General features: G+C 44.4%; 1 protein-coding gene across 3 annotated transcripts in view; it reads left to right on the forward strand.

Moving 5' to 3' along the window:
• cul9 (cullin 9) overlaps positions 1-19,384 on the forward strand; it is a 62,758-nt gene that overhangs the window by 19,277 nt on the left and 24,097 nt on the right. For 2 of the 3 annotated variants that reach the window (XM_080740313.1, XM_080740315.1), the window contains 17 exons: positions 837-1,017; positions 1,780-2,031; positions 3,397-3,592; positions 5,688-5,889; positions 6,166-6,356; positions 7,095-7,291; positions 7,448-7,578; positions 7,883-7,965; positions 8,203-8,308; positions 9,009-9,236; positions 10,444-10,534; positions 11,310-11,481; positions 12,351-12,456; positions 13,014-13,109; positions 13,585-13,760; positions 14,721-14,854; positions 16,109-16,348. In XM_080740313.1, the coding sequence (XP_080596439.1) occupies positions 837-1,017; positions 1,780-2,031; positions 3,397-3,592; positions 5,688-5,889; positions 6,166-6,356; positions 7,095-7,291; positions 7,448-7,578; positions 7,883-7,965; positions 8,203-8,308; positions 9,009-9,236; positions 10,444-10,534; positions 11,310-11,481; positions 12,351-12,456; positions 13,014-13,109; positions 13,585-13,760; positions 14,721-14,854; positions 16,109-16,348 (2,782 nt within the window). The remainder of the gene's footprint in view (positions 1-836; positions 1,018-1,779; positions 2,032-3,396; positions 3,593-5,687; positions 5,890-6,165; positions 6,357-7,094; positions 7,292-7,447; positions 7,579-7,882; positions 7,966-8,202; positions 8,309-9,008; positions 9,237-10,443; positions 10,535-11,309; positions 11,482-12,350; positions 12,457-13,013; positions 13,110-13,584; positions 13,761-14,720; positions 14,855-16,108; positions 16,349-19,384) is intronic. The other variant, XM_080740314.1, reaches the window with a different exon arrangement.

The raw sequence follows: 19,384 nt of genomic DNA on the forward strand, positions 1-19,384 counted from the left end.
AGAAAAAGAAAGAAAGAGAAACGCTCCTTGCAAAAAAGCGACTCAACTCCGCAGTCAAGCCGGACTTTCACTTCGTCGTACAACGTGTTGCAATGCATTCTGAAACTAGCTGATCTATAAGCTCACAACACGTCGCATTCGCAACATGTTGTGAGCTTGCAGATCAACTCTTTTCACCACGCTAAAACTTCTCACTTTTTCGATCTGAGTGATCGCCACTGTGGAGACAGGCAGCTGTCCTGTTGTGTTCCTGGTACATGATTCAACGCATTATAGCAAGCGTGCTGACACAAAGTGAGTAGCAAACTTAGCCATCAAGAAGATACATTGATATTGTTGTGTTTACTGTTAGAAACACGTGTGCTTATGGGCGGTGCTGCGGCGGTGCTCAGCCAGGAGGGAGAACAATAGGCCAGACCAATCGCAAGCACTCTATTTAAATACGTGGAAGAATGTTACACCCCCAAACAACCACGGAAAATGTCTTAAACAGAGCCATGTTTAAGATTTAATTTTAACCATTTAGTGAACCTAAAACGCTTATCTCTTGTTATAAAAACCTCCTACAACATTCAAACTGTTTTATTATGGCTAGAAACGAAAAAAAACCAAAAATAAAATCTAATGCATTTAGCTCTATTGTAGAAATCCATTACCCCCGAGTTGTGTCTGAAAACTCTGTGAGTGGTCACATATTAGCTGGCTCGAGTGGCTGCACTTAACATCTGCCAAATAGTATTTTACAGCAATGAACTAATTCATAATTCCTCCTCCTCTACAGTACTCCAGTCTAGATGACAGTGGTGTGATCAGTGTGGTTGTTTCTTCCTCTACAGTACTCCAGTCTAGATGACAGTGGTGTGATCAGTGTGGTGATCCCGGTGGACCTGGCCAGGGTTCTGCTGCTCTACCTGAGGCAGCACCTCCCCTCCTCCAGCCTCCCGGACCTCCTGTGCTCCCACTGCTTCGCCAAGCACAGAGGAGACACCGTGGGCCTGGAGCTGCCTCCCCCTACGGGTGAGACTCCCGTTCCACTACACCAGTGGTTCTCAACCTTTTCAGGCCGCGACCCCCAAAATAATCATATTTGAACTCGGTGTTGATTTTGTCGACTAAAGTTATAATGAAAAATGTTTGTTGACTGCGTTTTTTTCACTGACGAAAACTAAATAAAAACTAAGTAAAAAATAAGCTGTGATGACTAAAACTAAGACCAAATATATTGACAATTTCGTCAACAAAATAAAAACTAGACTAAAACGTTAGGGAGGGACTAGTGCTGAAGAGAATCATTTTATGTTTGTTTGCTCTCAGGTGTTGCATGCTGAAAATAGCCGATCTACAAGCTCACAACGCGTCGCGCTCTGCGACGCGTTGTGAGCTTGTAGATTGGCTATTTTCAGCACACAACCAAGTGTAAAACCAGTCATTACGATGCCATCAAAGCCTGCCAAAATACATTTTAGTTGACTAAATCAACTGTAGATTTAGTCGCCTAAAATCTTTTAGTCGACTAAAATTAGACTAAAACTAAAACTTTTCAGGTGACTACATTATGACTAAAACTAAATGACATTTTATTCAAAAGACTGACTAAAACTAAATAAAATTTTGCTGTAAAAAACAACACTGTTTGAACTGCTATTTTTTAAATATTCAACGCATTAAAAAAATGGTTAAAGTGGTTCAAATCTAAAGAGACACAGATTTGCGTTCAAGCCTAAATGGTTTTAAAAAAGGGTCTCCCACGTGTGCGTGTCCCCCCCCCCCCCCCCCCAGCAGAATGCTCCTCTGGGACGGGAGGAGCAGCAGGCACCTCCTTCTCCTCTTCCACCAACAACGCCAACGCCTCCTCCTCCTCGTCGGAGGCGTCCTCCTCCAACCTACAAGCCAACAAGAAGGCCAACAAGGAGGCGCAGCAGCCAGGAGGAGGAGACTCCAACTCTGGCCCAGGCAGCCCGGACGCAGAGGGAGAGCTGCCAGCCGAGGACCTGTCCACTTACCCCGAGGACCTGGAGGACAAGATGAAAGGTAAGGACTCTTTCTCTTCTAGGGTCGGGATCCTTTAGGTAGCTCACGACGCGTCGCATCGCGACGCGTTGTGAGCTTGTAGATCGGCTATTTCCACTATCAATGTTCTTTTTTAAGGGTAAAGTTGTCAAATATGTCAGTCATTTCTTTGTATATTTAGGTTGTGTGTCATATCTGCCATGTGCAACTTCAAAGCCAAAAAGCCAAACAGAAATGTAATTGTCCACGACAAAAACACAATTAAATCGTTAATCGCAATTATTTGAGTGAAAATTAATCGTCATGTAAAATGTCCTAAATCGTGACTGCCCTCCCTACCTTTAGGACAGTGGTCCTCAAACTTCTTTGGCTGCAGTAACCCCTTCCCCTGACTGCAGCATTTTGCTTAGGAAAGAATGACATAAAAAAATGCATAATGTCAAATAAACATTGCTTTCTATTCAATAACGGTTGTACTAGTCAAGGTATTGATGTCATTTGGTTGAACAATTTCCCAAATGAGCAGGTTCACACAAAGTCTGTTAATGTTTTATTATTGACAGACTTTGTATCATATATATATATCTTTGTATTATTGACCATAACACTAAAATACATATTCCCATTTTCTAGTTTTTTCTCACGTACCCCCTGCAGTACCCCTGCGTACCTTTAGGGGTACACATACCCTCATTTGAGAAACCCTGCTTTAGGGTCCTTAGTTTAACCCAGTGGTTCTCAACCTGTGGGTCGGGACTCCTAGCGGGGGGGTTCCCCTTCTGGTTGGTCCCTGACTGACCAACCAGCGGAATCTATCTGCCTTGTCCCGCCCTGATTCCACCTTTTTTATGTTGAGTTTGCTAAAACATAATTTTCAGAGAAATAAAAACATTTAAAAACATTCTGGGTCACTATAGTGCCAATGAGCAGCTCCATTTTACTGAAACCAAGTTTGAAATTAGAATTGAACACACAGAATAACAATACGAAGCACCTGAATTAAAATGGTAGTGGATGGAGTATCCCACCGAGTGTCCGACCAAGACACAGCAACCAATGGGTGTGAAGAGGGGTGGGACAACGGGCGGGACTTGACAAAGGGTGAATTAGGAGGTCCCCAGATGATTAACTTAATGTGCAACATTGTTTTCTCACTCAACAGTAAACAAACCAACAATGACGTTTAAGTGTATAGTGACAATTTAAGGACTTTTTGATGCCTCTAAAATGACAAGTTGAACATTGGCCAAATTGTCAAATATTAAATGCGAAAATCAGATGAATACAATAGGAAAAAGCCTTGGCAGTTAATCTACATTAGTTGCTATGGCAGCATAAGTGTTGAAGTAACATTTTATCCCCCTCCTCCCCTCTCCTCCTCTCCAGTGTTCAGCATAGTAAGGCTGCAGTCTAAGAAGACGTGCTTGGAGAAGCTGGGCGAGGTGATGGACCTCCTGAAGAAGAACCAGGACTCCTCCTTACAGCTGGCGGCCATGAGGACCATGCTGCAGCTCCTAGAGCAGGAAGGGAGCGGAGGCCAGGACAGGAGCACACTGCGCTCCGACTCCCCTCAGAGCATCCGGTAAGAGGACCACACCACACCACACCACACCACACCACACCACACCACACCACACCACACTACACCACACCACACCACACCACACCACACCACACCACCATACACCATACTAACGCACGGCAGTGGGGCCACAGTGGCTCAGGAGGTATAGCGGGCCATCCTTGGAATCCCAAGGTTTTAAGTTCTATTCCCGGCTCCTCTGGCTAAGTGTCGTAAGTGTCCTTGAGCAGAGACACTGTCTCTGTCTCAGATACGGCTGGCTGTATTTGTCTGTGTATGTTTTGTATTTTGGATTCATTGTGGGCTCATTGAAAAGCGAGACCAGTGTGTTCTCCCAAATCTTTAAGTTTATTCTCCTAAAAAAAAAAAGACCGACAGTACGAAGGCAGGGCCTTTAGCCAATGAGGAGCAGCGTTCTTGGTGACATCACCACCAACAAGTGCGACCTGATGTAAATAACAACACCCACATGAAATCTTTTGTAGTATGTTCTCCCAAGATTTGTGAGCTCGCTGAAAGCGTATGTTCTCCCAGGCCAGTATGTTCTCCCAAATCTTAATATACTAAGGTTATTTTTGGGAGAATAATATTCTCCCAAAAAAAAAAATCGAACCTCTGTTCGAAGTGGAGCTGTGTGTGTGTGTGTGTGTGTGTGTGTGTGTGTGTGTGTGTGTGTGTGTGTATTGCAGTTGAAAACAGCGCCCCTCCCTTAACATGTGTGGTCATAAAAGGTACTACCACATTCTTGAGGCTACATACGGACCCACATACATACCCACATACATAGACGGACGGATACACACACGGCCATGTATAGGGAGCTCCACACAGCTCCAAAAAAGGCAGGGCCTTCAGTCAATGAGGGAGCAGCAAGCCCACACTGTTTTGTAACAACAGTATTTCTAGTTTTATTTAGTATTTGGTGTTTTGCATTGCAATATCCTGTACCATGTCCGTTCTGAGGTGGAGTGAGAGCAGGTGGAGGTGGGAGATGTCCAACTGGCAGCATGATATTCGTTTCTTCCGCCGTCCGTGTGTGGATGTGAAGTACAGTGTAAAGTGCTTTTGGAGAAAAGCGCTATATGTAGTCCATTTACCATTTATTTAAAGCAATGGTTCTCAACCTGTGGGTAAGGCCCACCAGGGGGGTCCACAAATTATTTTGGGGGGTCCCCAGATGATTAGCTTAATATGCAACATTTTTCTCTCACTTAACTGTAAACAAACCAACATAAAGTTTTAAGTGTATTGAGGGTATCTGCACATTTCTAAAGTGACAGTTTACAATTACATTTTATAGAAACATTTTAGGTATTTTTTCAGTGTCAGGGTTTTAAGCCACTCAATCGCAATGAATCAGCGATAACAAAGATGGTGACATTGTGTTGTAGTTCCCGGGGTGATATCCCCACCTGGCGTGACTATCACTTCAACTACGTTGTGTTCTAGTTCCCGGGGTGATATCCCCACCTGGCGCGACTATCACTTCAACCAGACTGAGACTGACAGAGGAGGCCGGGGCAAGTGGTGGCCCGAGAGGTGTGTTGTGATGCAGGAAGTAAAACAAAAGAGTGTCCTGTCCACCAATGAAAGCTTGGTACACTTAATGGTACAGTCCATACTACTACACCAATGACAGCTTTGGTACAGTTAATGGTACAATCCATCCTACTACACCAATGAAAAGCTTGTTACACTTAAGGTCCTTGCACATTGCTGTGTTTTTTTTTTTCAGACTATTATAGGAGCGAATTTCGGAGCATGTAAATAAAGAAATCGACCTCACGTTATTTCAATCACGTTTGCACACAGTTATTTCGTACTCTGTGTTTCGCAGCTGTTGCCACTGGGTCCTTGCTTTCTGCCTCAGCGAGGGGTCCTTGGCCTGAAAAATGTTTTTGCGGATTTCGCATTTCGAAATCACACCGAAAAAACGCACCAATGTGAAATTTAGGCATTTAGCAGACGCTCTTGTCCACCTTTAGTGGTACAGTGACAGTCCATCTTCCACGACAACACAGTGCACTTACAGATATGACACATGGCAAAAATGGCAGATCTACAAGCTCACAACAAGCTCCTCCCTTCTCCACAGAGACAAGCTCTTGAAGCTTCTGGTGGAGCTGCTCAGCGGTCAGAGTCTAGAGATCGTGACCTGCGCCCTGCGGCTGACCTACCAGCTGATGGTCAAACATGAGTGGCGGGTGTCCTTCGCCACGGAGGGTGGGGTCAAAGCCGTCCTCTCCTGCATGCAGGAGTTCCCCAGCGCCACGCAGCTGCAGCAGATAGCACTGGCGGTGAGGCACATTATATGCTATTTATTGTTTTATATGTTTTAACATTAACACCATTATTTTGGAAAAGGTAACTAGTAACCAACTACTAAATTGCAAAACAAACTTGTTCAGTTACCCAAAAAGGTCATCCGTTACAGCAGGGGTCTTCAACAGGGGGTGAAGACCCTAGGGGGGTCCTCAGAGTTACTGCAGGGGGTCCTCCAAATCTTTGTGTGATAGAAACTTTTTTTCTCCATTTCTATATTAACCACCTTTTTGTCCCCTCCCCTCCCCCAGACCCTGAAGGTGCTGACGGGAGCCAGTAAGTACGAGCTGAGGAACATGGGCTCCAGCTCTCCGCTGACGGAGTCCGGCCAGCAGGTGGTGCTGGAGATCTTCGCCAGCATCGGCTCGGCCACGCCGCAGGGCTCACCGGGCCTGCTGGGAGCCATCCCTGCTGCCATCAAACTGATGCAGAGCACCAAGGGGTAAGCATAGAGTCTAACCCTAACCCTGTTGGGAGCCATCCCTGCTGCCATCAGACTGATGTAGAGCTCTAAAGGGTAACCACACAGTCTAGTTTTGTTTAGTTTCTTTAAAGGTGATACACCATGCATTTAAAAAGTATTTATGTCATATTGTTTATGTCCCAAAAACGTTTTTCAAAAGGTTTGAGGCTAAATTACCACTCCTGAATAGAGAGCCTCTCATTTTTGAATGGCTCTCAGAGCATTTTCAGCTGCAGTACCACCTTTGGCCTGAACTGCAGACTGAGACTGTTTGGACAGGTACAGAGGAGGGATAGTGAGTATATCGGTAGAAGGATGCTGAGGATGGAACTGCCAGGCAGGAGGCCTGGAGGAAGACCAAAGAGGAACAAAAACGTTCATACGGTTTCACAAATTGCAGATTAGGACTCACTTGGCCCTAACAACATTTTAACAGATTAGGTCTTGGGCTAACATTATTTAACTTTTCTTTTATTAAATCTTTTACGTAAATTAAAGCCCTGCTCACACTACAGCCTCACACAAAGCATCAAAAGTAGAAAAACGCAAGCTTTGATCTGCTACTTTTTGCTCCTTCTGAATTTCAATCCATGAAAAGTAGCAGGTTTGGACAAAATGAGGTTTCCACCCCGACAGACATATCCAACTAGATCGATCATTCAACAAGCCAGCCAGTTGGATCGATAACGGTGTCTCTCTCTCTCTCAACCCCGGCAGGTGCACCTCGGCGGTGTGTAACGGTCTGCTGGTGCTCACCATGCTGATCTCCAACCACCAGAGCCTGGCGGAGCAGCTGTCCGCCTGCGACGTCAAGTCTGTGCTGACGCCGTGTCTGTCCTCCTCCCGGCCTGAGATGATGCTGGCCATCATCGCCCTCAAACACCTGTCCGTCGCTCACAAGCAGGAGAGGAAAGGTTGGCTCTGCTGCTTTCTAACAAAAGATGGGACCATATGAAAATGTTGTCACGATTTTTGTGACCAAAGATAACTCTATACCTGAGACACTGCTGCCCCTTGTCTTATTATTGTCTATATAACCTTTCATTCTGTGTTTGTGTGTGTGGGCTCAGAGTTCAGGGAGGACGTCAACCTGAAGGAGACAGAGTTCCAGATGTTGGTGTGCAGTCTGAAGGAGATGACCGCCACCAAGGAGGTCATCCTGACCCTGGAGCAGCTGCTCTGTGACCTCTGTGACACCCAGGTAAATGAGAGGACTGCTGACTCCAATAGGGCTCCAATTATAACCGTGACACAGTGTTGACGAAAATCTCCAGCGGCCGATGCGTTCTCTACCTGTATATACTGTATTTATGTGTAACACTAGTTGTGGTTTGTGTTTATATGTATGTATGGTACAATGGTTGCTGTGTTAACACTAGTTGTATATATTTATGTATGGTACAATGGTTGCTGTGTAATGCTAGATGTGGTTTGTGTTTATACGTACGTATGTATGCTATAATGGTTGCTCTGTTAACACTGGTTGTGTTTCGTGGTGCCACCAGGTGACCCGTGACTTCTACCAGGAGCTGGTCAGACTGATGGACCAGCACCGAGCTGACCGCGCAGTGCAGCTCTCTATACTCAGGTAGGTACACTACACTGTTCTCTATACTCGGGTAAAAAGCCATTTAGTGACTACAGTGTTGTACAGTGTATACTCTATACTCTGGTACACTGCACTGACCGACAGGGACTAAGTACTGAACCTACGGTATTCTACTCATAGAACTGTATTCCAACATTCTGTTAAGCACAAGACAAGTCTATTGTCTTGTGTTGACTACTGTCGTCATCTAACAGACTCTATTGTCTTGCTGTGCAGGATCCTCAACATGTTCCTGGATAACTACCAGGAGGATCTGCTTCCATGGCATGAGAGCATCGAGCCCTGCCTGTCCTCCATGAACGCCTTCATCAGTGATAGAGAGGTGAGGAAGACTCCTCCCCTAACCCTTACCCTAGGAAGACTCCTCCCCACTGAACCTTAACAACACTTAACATGATTTAACCACATCAACCCCCTAGGGTCTTACTCTGTCACAATAGACCAACATTAAATAAGTAAGCAGCAGAGGCTTATTGTCGGTATCGGTTACAAACGCATGAGTCTGTCCAAGTTAAAATGCACTAGGTACAGTGTCACACCTACCATCAGCTCCCAGTACTTACCGTGTGCTACTCATAAGCTAGGTTAGCAGTGCCCGGGATCGAAACCATGACCTTGCGGTCCATTAGGCGAGAGCTCTCCAACTGAGCTACCCGGACACAGTTTACAGGCTCTTAAACTTACTACTACAACTACTAGTTACTTTGTAGATTTTGAGTATTATTATTACGAAATTTACATTTCCCTATATACATTTTGGCCATTTGAAAATGGAGATCAAGCAACGCAGCGTAGATTGCTATTTTTTTGTACATTTTATGCATTTGAAAACCTATGAAACGAGACATTCTGCATAATGAGTACTTTCTACTTTTGGTACTTTAACTACATTTTGATACAAATAATGTTGTACTTTTACTTGTAACAGAGTATTTTCTACATTGCAGTATTGATACTTTCACTTATTGAGTGTTTTTTCCACCTATATGTGCGTGCGTGCGTGCGTGTGTGTGTGTGAGCAGGTGGTGCAGCTGTTCATCCGCTTCCTGTACCGCCTGGCGTCCCTGAACAAGGACTACGCGGTGGTGATGTGCCGCCTGGGCACCAAGGACGCGCTGGTCAAGGCCCTGGACAAGCACAGCGCCACCCTGCTCATGGTGCCCGAGCTGCGTGAGCTGGTCACCGACTGCGAGAAGTACGCCAGCCTCTACAAGAAGATGACCACCAGCGTCCTGGCAGGCTGCATCCAGGTAAAACGCTGAGAGGGCAACGGGGAAGGAGCCTGGCGCGTCTAGGGCTGTCACGATTATGACATTTTACATGACGATTAAGTGTCGTAAAGCCCTTTGCACACAGGCGCGTTTAACCGCACGGATAAAGCGGACAATATATTTTTTTGAAAAGAAAACAATGATTCTCTATGACCTCATGCACACTGGCTCCGAAGTAGCCGTGCGACGAGTGGCTGCCGCCGTGCGTTTTTTTCTCGATCGAACCCAGTTCGATTTGTGCGTCTTGTCGCATGCGGTAAAAAACTCATCACTCCTTTTATGACTCCTTTTTGGATCCGCAGCGCCGATTCCGCACAGCCTTGCACACCAAATCCAATGCGGTTTATTCATGCCGCAAACGAAAAAAACGCAACTGTCCTGTGTGCAAAGGGCTTATTGCGATGATTTGTGTTTTTGTTGTTGACAATTACATTTCTGTTTGGCTTGTAGGCTTTGAGGTTTCACATGGCAGATATGACACATTACCTAAATACACCAGTAAGACTCCCTAATCGGGAGATAAGCGACCATCAGGTCGCAGCGTGATTTTAGCGCAAATTGTGTAGGAGCAGTGTCCAAAAAAGTGTTTGAAAAGATCTGCGTGATGGTGGCGCTATATGGGAGAGATCCATGTTGAAGAGATGAGTGTAGACCAAGTGTGTACCGATTTGTGTGATTTTAGGGCAAAATTTGTAGGAGCAGTGTCCAAAAATGTGTTTTGCAAGAATCTGCCTCATGGTGGTGCTAGAAGAGGGGCATGTGAGAAATGATTGGTGGAGTTTGTTGTTTGGCAGGCAAGGAGTGTGTGTGCAAAATTTGGCATGGATCTGGGCAACGGTTGCGGAGATATGAACAGGGCAAAAGTGTGACGTGTTATGTGTGACAGACTGACGGACTGACAGACAGCCGGTGGAGGTTTTGATAGTAACTGCGACCTGACGGTCGCAACAAAGAAATTACTGAGATTTTTTACTTTATAATTAAAAAATACTGGAAATAGCCGATCTACAAGCTCACACCTTGTGGCATCGTGACGCGTGGTGAGCTTGTAGATCTGCTATTTCCACTGTTTTTGAAAATGTTTGAAAATATATGAACATTTTTCAACATGGAAATGACAAAATAATTGCGATTAGACAATTTTGTAATAATTGTAATGCATTAATGCCTGTCTGTTCTTCCCCAGATGGTTCTGGGTCAAATCGAGGAACACCGACGCAGCCATCAGCCAATCCACATCCCCTTCTTCGACTTGTTCCTCCGAAATCTGTGCCAAGGTACGTCAACATCTAATACACACTCCTCTGGGACAAACTCATCTGAGCCAGACTCACCACATGTTTGAGCATGCATGATCGCACAGAGAGAAACAAAGAAATCCTCAACACTGCAGCAGTCTTTCGGATACGTTTTGTTTTTGCTCCTGAGCGAATGAGTCTGAGTGGAGCGGAGCTGGGAGGGGGGATGGGGGTGGGGGGGGATCAACATCAGCGACTAGCGAGCGGGACATCAGCCCCATGGAGAGCAGAGCAGCATTTCCCGCTGCTCCACTCAGCTCATATTCACTGTCTCTGGTACACCTTCTAAAGCAGTGGTTCCCAGACCTTTTCAACTGAGACCTGAAATACTTGTGGGGACATTTGGTACACAAACGTACACACACCCAAACGTACACACGGCCATTTGATCGACAAGGCTGCAGTCTGATGGAGAAGCCAGGAACTAAGTGTTGAGTTGACTCCATAGTTTAGTGAACAGCTCCCTCTAGTGGCCAACAATGGAATCTGTATCATATTCTCTCCAGGGGTCTGGCTGAAGTAATGACTCTTGTCTCATATCTCGTCTGGGGCAGTAAATGTGTTATTAGTGAAATACTATCTCAAAGGTTGTGTGTGTGTGTGTGTGTGTGTGTGTGTGTGTGTGTGTGTGTGTGTGTGTGTGTGTGTGTGTGTGTGTGTGTGTGTGTGTGTGTGTGTGTGTGTGTGTGTGTGTGTGTGTGTGTGTGTGTGTGTGTGTGTGTGTGTGTGTGGGGGGGGGGGGGGGGATCTGCAGGTTCCAGCATCGAGCTAAAGGAAGATAAGTGCTGGGAGAAGGTGGAGGTGTCCTCTAACCACCACAGAGCTCACAAGCTGACAGACAAGAACCCCAAAACCTACTGGGAGTCCAACGGCTGCACGGGCTCCCACTTCATCAACATCTACATGCACAAGGGAATCATCATCAGGTAGATACCAGGGCTGAAACATTCTGCACCAACATGGAAAAAAAACGTATATTTCTAGATTTTTGACATTTGTGAATCGACACTGCTCCTACAGATTTTGCCCTAAAATCACACAAATCGGTACACACTATGTCTACACTCATGTCATCAACATGGATCTGTCCCATATAGCGCCACCATCAGGCCGATTTTTTCAAACACATTTTGGGACACTGCTCCTACAGATTTTGCCCTAAAATCACACAAATCGGTACACAGTATGTCTACACTCATCTCATCAATATGGATGTCCCATATAGCGCCACCATCAGGCCGATTTTTTTCAACCACATTTTTGGACACTGCTCCTGCACATTTTGCCCTAAAATCACACTGCGACCTGACGGTCGCTTATCTCCTGATTAGGGAGTCTTACTGGTGAATCGATTCATAATCGTCCATGTTTCATAACCGTCCATGTCTGCATCACAATGAATCTAAAAGGAAGCTGCTTAATGTTTTTTGCTGCTACCGAGGCCAGAGCAGAAGCTCTGTCCCAAATGTTTCAACAATTGCATATCTATTGTAGGTCATCACCAAATGTTTCAACAATAGCAGATATAGGCTCCAGGCTGTAAAACGATTTAAACCTTATGGACATACAAGTTTTCCTCACGGCTGCAACAATATGTGATTTCATTAGAGCAGCTCTCGCTCTCTTTTTCTTTGACACACGCACAACTTGGTGCTGAGATGTCGCCCCCTCGCTTGGCTTGTTAAACAGACCACCTCTACTTCTGCTCTGGATATAAGTTATAAGAAGTACATATTGTAAGTAGACGTGGCTGACTTCTCTGTTTGTGTGTGTGTGTGTATGCGCTCATCTTCAGGCAGTTGTCAGTCCTCCTGGCCAGTGAAGACTCCAGTTACATGCCAGCACGCATTCTGGTCCAGGGAGGAGACGACCCCACCAACATTAACACAGAGCTGAACACGGTAAGTCAACACACTAACACACCAACATTAACACAGTACTGAACACGGTAACTCGGCAAACAGTGTCGCACAGCACGGTAAAAAGTGCCAACATGGTGTCACACAAAACTTGATACTAAAGAAGAGGCCGCACACACTGTAGCCAAAGAGCCAATATTTATTTTGGGACGCAGAGCATATTGAAACCAACGTTTCGGCAACAAACTGCCGCCTTCAGGGTATGACACACAAAAAGGTAACAGTTATAACGGAGCTCAACATTCTTAGTAACTGCAACTTAACTTACAATCATTACATACAAACTCTAATTCTAAGAGTTCTTCACATGAAAAAGTTTGAACACTACTGATCATAGAAACATACGTTTTTCAGAAAAAGAAAAAACATTTTTAGGTATTTTTCAGGCCTATTTTTCCAGAACTTTGTGATTTGTTTCTGTCCTACAATTCTGATGCACTCACAAGTACAGTATAGTAATACAACTGTGTGTGTGTGTGTGTGTGTGTGTGTGTGTGTGTGTGTGTGTGTGTGTGTGTGTGTGTGTGTGTGGTGTCCAGGTCAACGTCTCCCCCACAGCCAGCAGGGTGGTGCTGGTACAGAACCTGACTCGCTTCTGGCCCATCATCCAGATCCGGGTCAAGAGATGTCAGCAGGTCTGTGACCTCACTTCCTCTGTTCTCTGTCTCTCCTCTCATCACCCTGTTCCCACTCTCTCTCTTTGTCTCTCCTCTCTCTCTCCTCATCGTTTCCATGTTGAAAAATGTTCATATATTTTCAAACATTTTCCAAAATAGTGGAAACGGCAGATATACAAGCTCGCAACCCGCCACGACGCGTTGTGAGCTTGTAGATCGGCTATTTCCACTATCAATGTTCTTTTTTAAGGATAAAGTTATCAAATATGTCAGTCATTTCTTTGTATATTTAGGTTATGTGTCATATCTGCCATGTGCAACTTATAAGCCTACAAGCCAAAATGAAATGTAAATTGTCAACAACGAAAATTAAACGATTAAATCGTTAATCGCAAATGATTTGAGTGATAATTAATCGTCAGGAAAAATGTCTTAATCGTGACAGACCTAGTATAGACACCAGGGTTCATCTCTCTCTCTCGTTATGTTCCAGGGAGGCATAGACACCAGGGTCCACGGCTTCGAGGTCTTGGGTCCCAAGCCCACCTTCTGGCCGGTGTTCAAGGAGCAGCTGTGCTGCCGGACCTTCCTGTTCTACAGCACCAAGGCTCACACCTGGTGTCAGGAGATCCTGGAGGACCGCAGCAAGCTGCTGCAGCTCTTCACCAAGTAAGACCCTTTAGTTGTTCACCTTTCTATAGTTCAGTAGTTCATAGTTCTCACACCTGGTGTCACCGGAACAAGCTGCTGCAGCTCTTCAACAAGTAAGACCTTTTAGTTGTTCACCTTTCTATAGTTCAGTAGTTCATAGTTCTCACACCTGGTGTCACCGGAACAAGCTGCTGCAGCTCTTCACCAAGTAAGACCCTTTAGTTGTTCACCTTCTTATAGTTCTGTAGTTCTCAAACTTTTTCACATGCAGCTACAGGTGTACTCCACCATACCAATGTACCTCTTTATTCAGGTGTGCAGCAATTAACCCATTTAGGCCTAGAATTATTGAATGCTTTAACCAGTGAAAAATAGCAGATATACAAGCTCACAGCACGGCACTGAGTGCCGCACTGTGAGCTTGTAGATCTGCTATTTTTGAAAAAGTAGTGAAAATTTGTGCAAATCTTTGAATATATGTATTTTCAAAGCGAATGTTTATAACTCAAATTTTGCTTCTGGGGGGTCCCTGGAACTAAATGGGGGTCCGTGGCCAAATACATATCATTTTGGGGGTCCTTCACATGAAAAGGTTTGAGCACCACTGACATGGTAGTCTCTCAAGAACAGACTAACTGAGCTTCATTTAAGTGAAAAGGACCTTTTCTTTGATGATGGCTGGCCAGATTGCTGACATAGAAACATAGGGTTTTTCAAAAAATCTTAGAAGGATTCAAAAGACACTTATAGAATCGGGTCAAAAATAGCAGATCTACAAGCTCGCAGCGCGGCACTCACTTATAGAATCGGGTCAAAAATAGCAGATCTACAAGCTCGCAGCGCGGCACTCGGTGCCGCGCTGTGAGCTTGTATATCTGCTATTTTTCCAATAGTTAAAGCATAAAATAATGATACACAATAATGTGTACGCGTTCTAAATGGGTTATTAAGTGTGTGTGTTTGTGTGTGTTCTCTCAGGTTGAACAACGCTCTGCGTCATGAACAGATGTTTGCAGAGCGCTTCCTTCCAGACATCGAGGCTGCTGAAGCTTTGGGTCGAACCTGCTGGGAAGCCCTGATCACCCCCATAGTGCACAGCATCACTGCTGCTGGTACGTACTGATCACCCCCATAGTGCACAGCATCACTGCTGCTGGTATGTACTGATCACCCCCATAGTGCACAGTATCACTGCTGCTGGTACGTAACGTTGTTGATGAATTGAATCCATAGCCTCACAATGGAAACAAGTCCCCTGGACTTTGTTTTGTGTGTTATCCTTTTAGCCTCGATGTCTTACTGTGTACAACATGCAGTTGAGTTAACATTTCTGACTAATAGTATTCAATCAATCAGTCTACTTTATAACGTATACAGACATGTCTGTGGTACTTTAGGCACAAAGGAAAGCCCATATATCGCCATTGTCACCATGTCCTTTTTTGTGTTATTGAAAAATGATTTGAAATGGTGAGAAAAGCTGATCTACAAGCACACAGTTGTGGTCACAGCTTGTACTGTAGATGGGCTCATTATGGGGGTGGGATGGCTCAGGGTCCAGGACAGAGTACAGCAACTTGCAATGAGCCCACCTGCTTTTTATTTTATTTTGTGCTAGGAACCGCCAGAAGATTTATGACAAAAGATTATAAATACATCTAAATTATTCAAACTGTTTCAAACACAAAATGAATGTTCAAAAATAGCAGATGCACACATATTATTTGCAGTGAGCTTGTGCATCTGCGATTTTTGAGAACCACTGTTCCATAGGAAACACACATTGCTATACTGTAACGTCTAACAGAGGGTAGCAGTTCGTATTCTGAATGCAGGCAATTATTCTTAGCTTTTCCAATTACAATTTCCTCAAAAAAGTGTTTGGAGGGGGTGGGGTTCTCCCTCACACGCATAACGTTGCAGTGCTAGCTAGTCGATTGATTTGTGATTTTTGGCCTCACAGGTGCTAGGGATGGGACGCTAAGCGGTATTATCGTTTATTGTGATAAAAACACTCACGATAATCATATTGTGGAGATTTCATTTATCGTGATATCGTCCTCGTCCGTCATGCACTGGGATCAATTCCCCTTTATTTGCCGAGCTGCATATCCGGTACCATTTAAAACCCTCTATTGGTAAAACATACTTAATAATATACATACTTGATACAGTCTTTTTCTTACTCTCTACCAAATCTCTCTGCCAAAATTTTTTTCGATCTACAAGCTAGATGCGTTGTGAGCTTGTAGATCTGCTATTTTTTCCGCCCCAGGATAATGGATGTTGGGGATATTGTTTTATTTTGATTTGTTTGGTCACAATAATCCTGATATGAAATGTTCATATCGTCCCATCCCTCACAGGGTCCTCCAGTCCCTCGGCGTCCCCCTCCTCCTCCAACTCCTCGTCCTCACACAGCAGCAGGGTCAGTCCTCTGTCCTGGCTGATCAGTGAGTATCTGGACAACACCGAGGCGGCCAGAAGGCCCCAACGCTGCAGGGAGGCCGTGTTCAACTCCAGGGTCCGCCGCCTCACACACCTGCTGGTCCACGCCGACACCGCTCACATAGACACCTCCGAGCTCAGGCCCCCCGTCAAATCCAGTGAGTGGACCACCGCGCGCACGCACATGCACACGCGCACACACACACACACACACACACACACACACACACACACACACACACACACACACACACACACACACACACACACACACACACACACACACACACATCTACAGACACGCCCAGCCACCAGCCACACAATGTTGAAATAATTGCCCCCTCTGTGTAGAAATCCATGCTGTCACATCTCCAGTATATTGACTTGATTTGTGCTTAAGCACTGAAAATAGCCGACCTCCAAGCTCAAAATCTTGGAGGTCGGCTGTTTTCGATATTGTCACCAAAATGCCCTTTTTAGACCTTTTTCAGCCCCTGCCTCTCTAACGTTCTCTGCACGTCCCTGCTTGTGTCAGATTGCTCGTCTCTACCTGCCCCATAGAACTAGACCTGTTAGTCCTTACCTGCCCCATAGAACTAGACCTGTTAGTCCTTAACTCATTCTGTGCCAATGACTGCTTATGACGTTTTTTTTCCAATAGCCCTGTGTGCCAATGACGGCTTATGACGGTTTTTGTGTTTTTTACATAGAAAAAAATAAAAAAATAAAAAAAAATCTTTTTTTTTCTTTTTTTTTTCTAAAGATGTCAAAATGACCTGAGATCAGAGAGATGCTTTTCTCTGTTTGTGTGTTCGCTCCCTCGTTTAGCTGATTGAGAAAATGTGTGTTCATGTGTGTCCATTCTAGTGGATGGACACTTTTTTTCATTCAAACAGCTCTATCTCTGGAACCATTTGTCCGATTGCCAAAATTCTTTTTGCCACTGAATCACAACAACTGTGTCTGTTTCTGTGGGGAAAAAAATTATAAAAAAAAAATCATTTTTTTTCATTGCATAGTAAAGAAAAACATACAAAATCTCGGCACAGCTACCTTGGAGCCATTTTGGCATCTGGCACAGAATGAGTTAATGCAGCAAACAGTTAACCAAAGCAACCAAAATAATCCATATGAAAGATTGTGTTTACATTGATTGGCCGAACTGTCGCCGGACTGAATAAAAGTGTGCTATGCATCCCAAACGACCCAAGCGACATGCTGTGAGCATGCATATCGTTTTTCTGTTGCTATTTTTGCTACTGTATAGTCAAATCCACAGATTACTGATGTGTAGTTGACGCACACACACACACGCACACGCACACACACACACACACACACACACACACACACACACACACACACACACACACACACACACACACTAAAGTGATGTTTGCGGAGAAGTATTGTTTAAGACAGTGATTGGAGCTGTTGTTGGTTCATGTTTTGTCTCCAGAAGGCATCAACCGAAGCAGGGATGTGAAAAGTAAGTAACTCCCCTGAGACTCGTGTCATCTGGATCAGTGCTTCTCAAACCTCAAGGACCCCCAAATGAATATGCATGTTTTTTTGCCAGGGACCCCCATAAAAGAGTTCAAATAGTCAACATACAGTATATAGGGTTAAAGTGGTTAAACGTCATTCCCACCGGCCACGATAAAGATAAAAATATCGTTTTAAAAATCGTTCTCAACTGAAGCTCCCGTCCTCGGCAGGACAACACGGCGGCAGTTGTTGTTAATTATCGTTATAGCTATCTTTATCATGCCAGGTGGGAACGTCGCTTTAAACTGATTTTGATGCTGTATTAAGACATTTTCCTGGGGACCCCCTGGAACCCCCTCAAGGACCCCCCCGGCCCCACTTTGAGAACCACTGATTTAGACTCTTTATTATTATTATTATGATTTATTTTCATGTTCATATCGCTGAGGACTTTGGCATTCTGCTTCTCCCTCCATATGAAATAAAGCTGCTGGCTCCCGCCTGCCGGCTGCGAGTTGTGTCAAAGCCATGGCTGCACCACATCGACCCGGAAATATTGATATATATTCGAGATATTTCTGCTAAAATATCTGCCAGACACAACGTAACACTGTGGCATGTTGTGAATAATAATCAGTATTTCGGGCAGAAACCTCTTATCTCCATATTCTAACTGTTTGTGTTTTTTTTTCTTTTTTTTTAATTAATTCCTTACTCGATCATACTGCTACATCATCACACACACAAGCCTCAAAAACAGTAGATCTGCAAGCTCTAAACACAGTGCGAAGCGATGCATTTTGAGCTTGCAGATCTGCTACTTGTGCTGTTCGATTTGAATCAGTGACTCAGATTTGTTCTTGAGAGGTTTCCACCAATGGGCCCTGTTTCCGTCCATGCCTTTCCTCTTCTCTTCTGCCATGTTTTTATATTTTGAAGAAAACAAAACAAAAAAAATATATATATATATAATAATAAAGAAATTAAATAAAAACATTTCAAACAGTGCCGCAAACATCTAGTAATGCGAATTAGTGAGGACCAATTGTATGAAGATACAGTATGTTGAAAATGGTCCTTAAGTATTTATGAAAATGTTTATTAAGGTTATAAAACTAGGTTTGTCACATTGCAAAGACAATAATTTTATTACAATAAATGTACCTCCATTGATTCCCGGACGGGGACCCAAATGCATTTGGGTGTCCATCCGGAGGACCCCTGTTCTTCGCAGTATTGGGTAGATGAAGACATAAGTGCACATTGAAGGAGACATTACTTAGCCTAGACCAGGAGTCAGGACCTCCATTTCTAAAGTCTTCTCAGATTCAGATTTATGCTTGGCTGTTATATTTTCACCAAGTAGAAACGAAGACCCCCTTAACCAACTTAAACCAGTGCTTAAGGTATTTCTCAGGCAAGAATCCTTTCAATGTTGGTACGCTGTAATAAAAACACATGCACCACTCATGTCTTGTGTCTTTTCTACTGGGGGTCCCTGGAACAACATATTTTGAGATTGGGGTCTGCGGCCAAATATACCTATAATCGTGGGGGTCCTTGTCATGAAAGATTTTGAGAACCACTGATCTAGAAGAAGGATTTAGAAGACATTTATAGAGTCGGTCACAAATATTCAAATACTTGCTGATCTACAAGCTCGCAGCGTGGCACTCGGTGCCGTGCTGTGAGCTTGTATATCTGCA

The sequence above is a fragment of the Nannobrachium achirus genome (assembly GCF_963921795.1).
Source record: "Nannobrachium achirus genome assembly, chromosome: 13".
NCBI lineage: Eukaryota > Metazoa > Chordata > Actinopteri > Myctophiformes > Myctophidae > Nannobrachium > Nannobrachium achirus.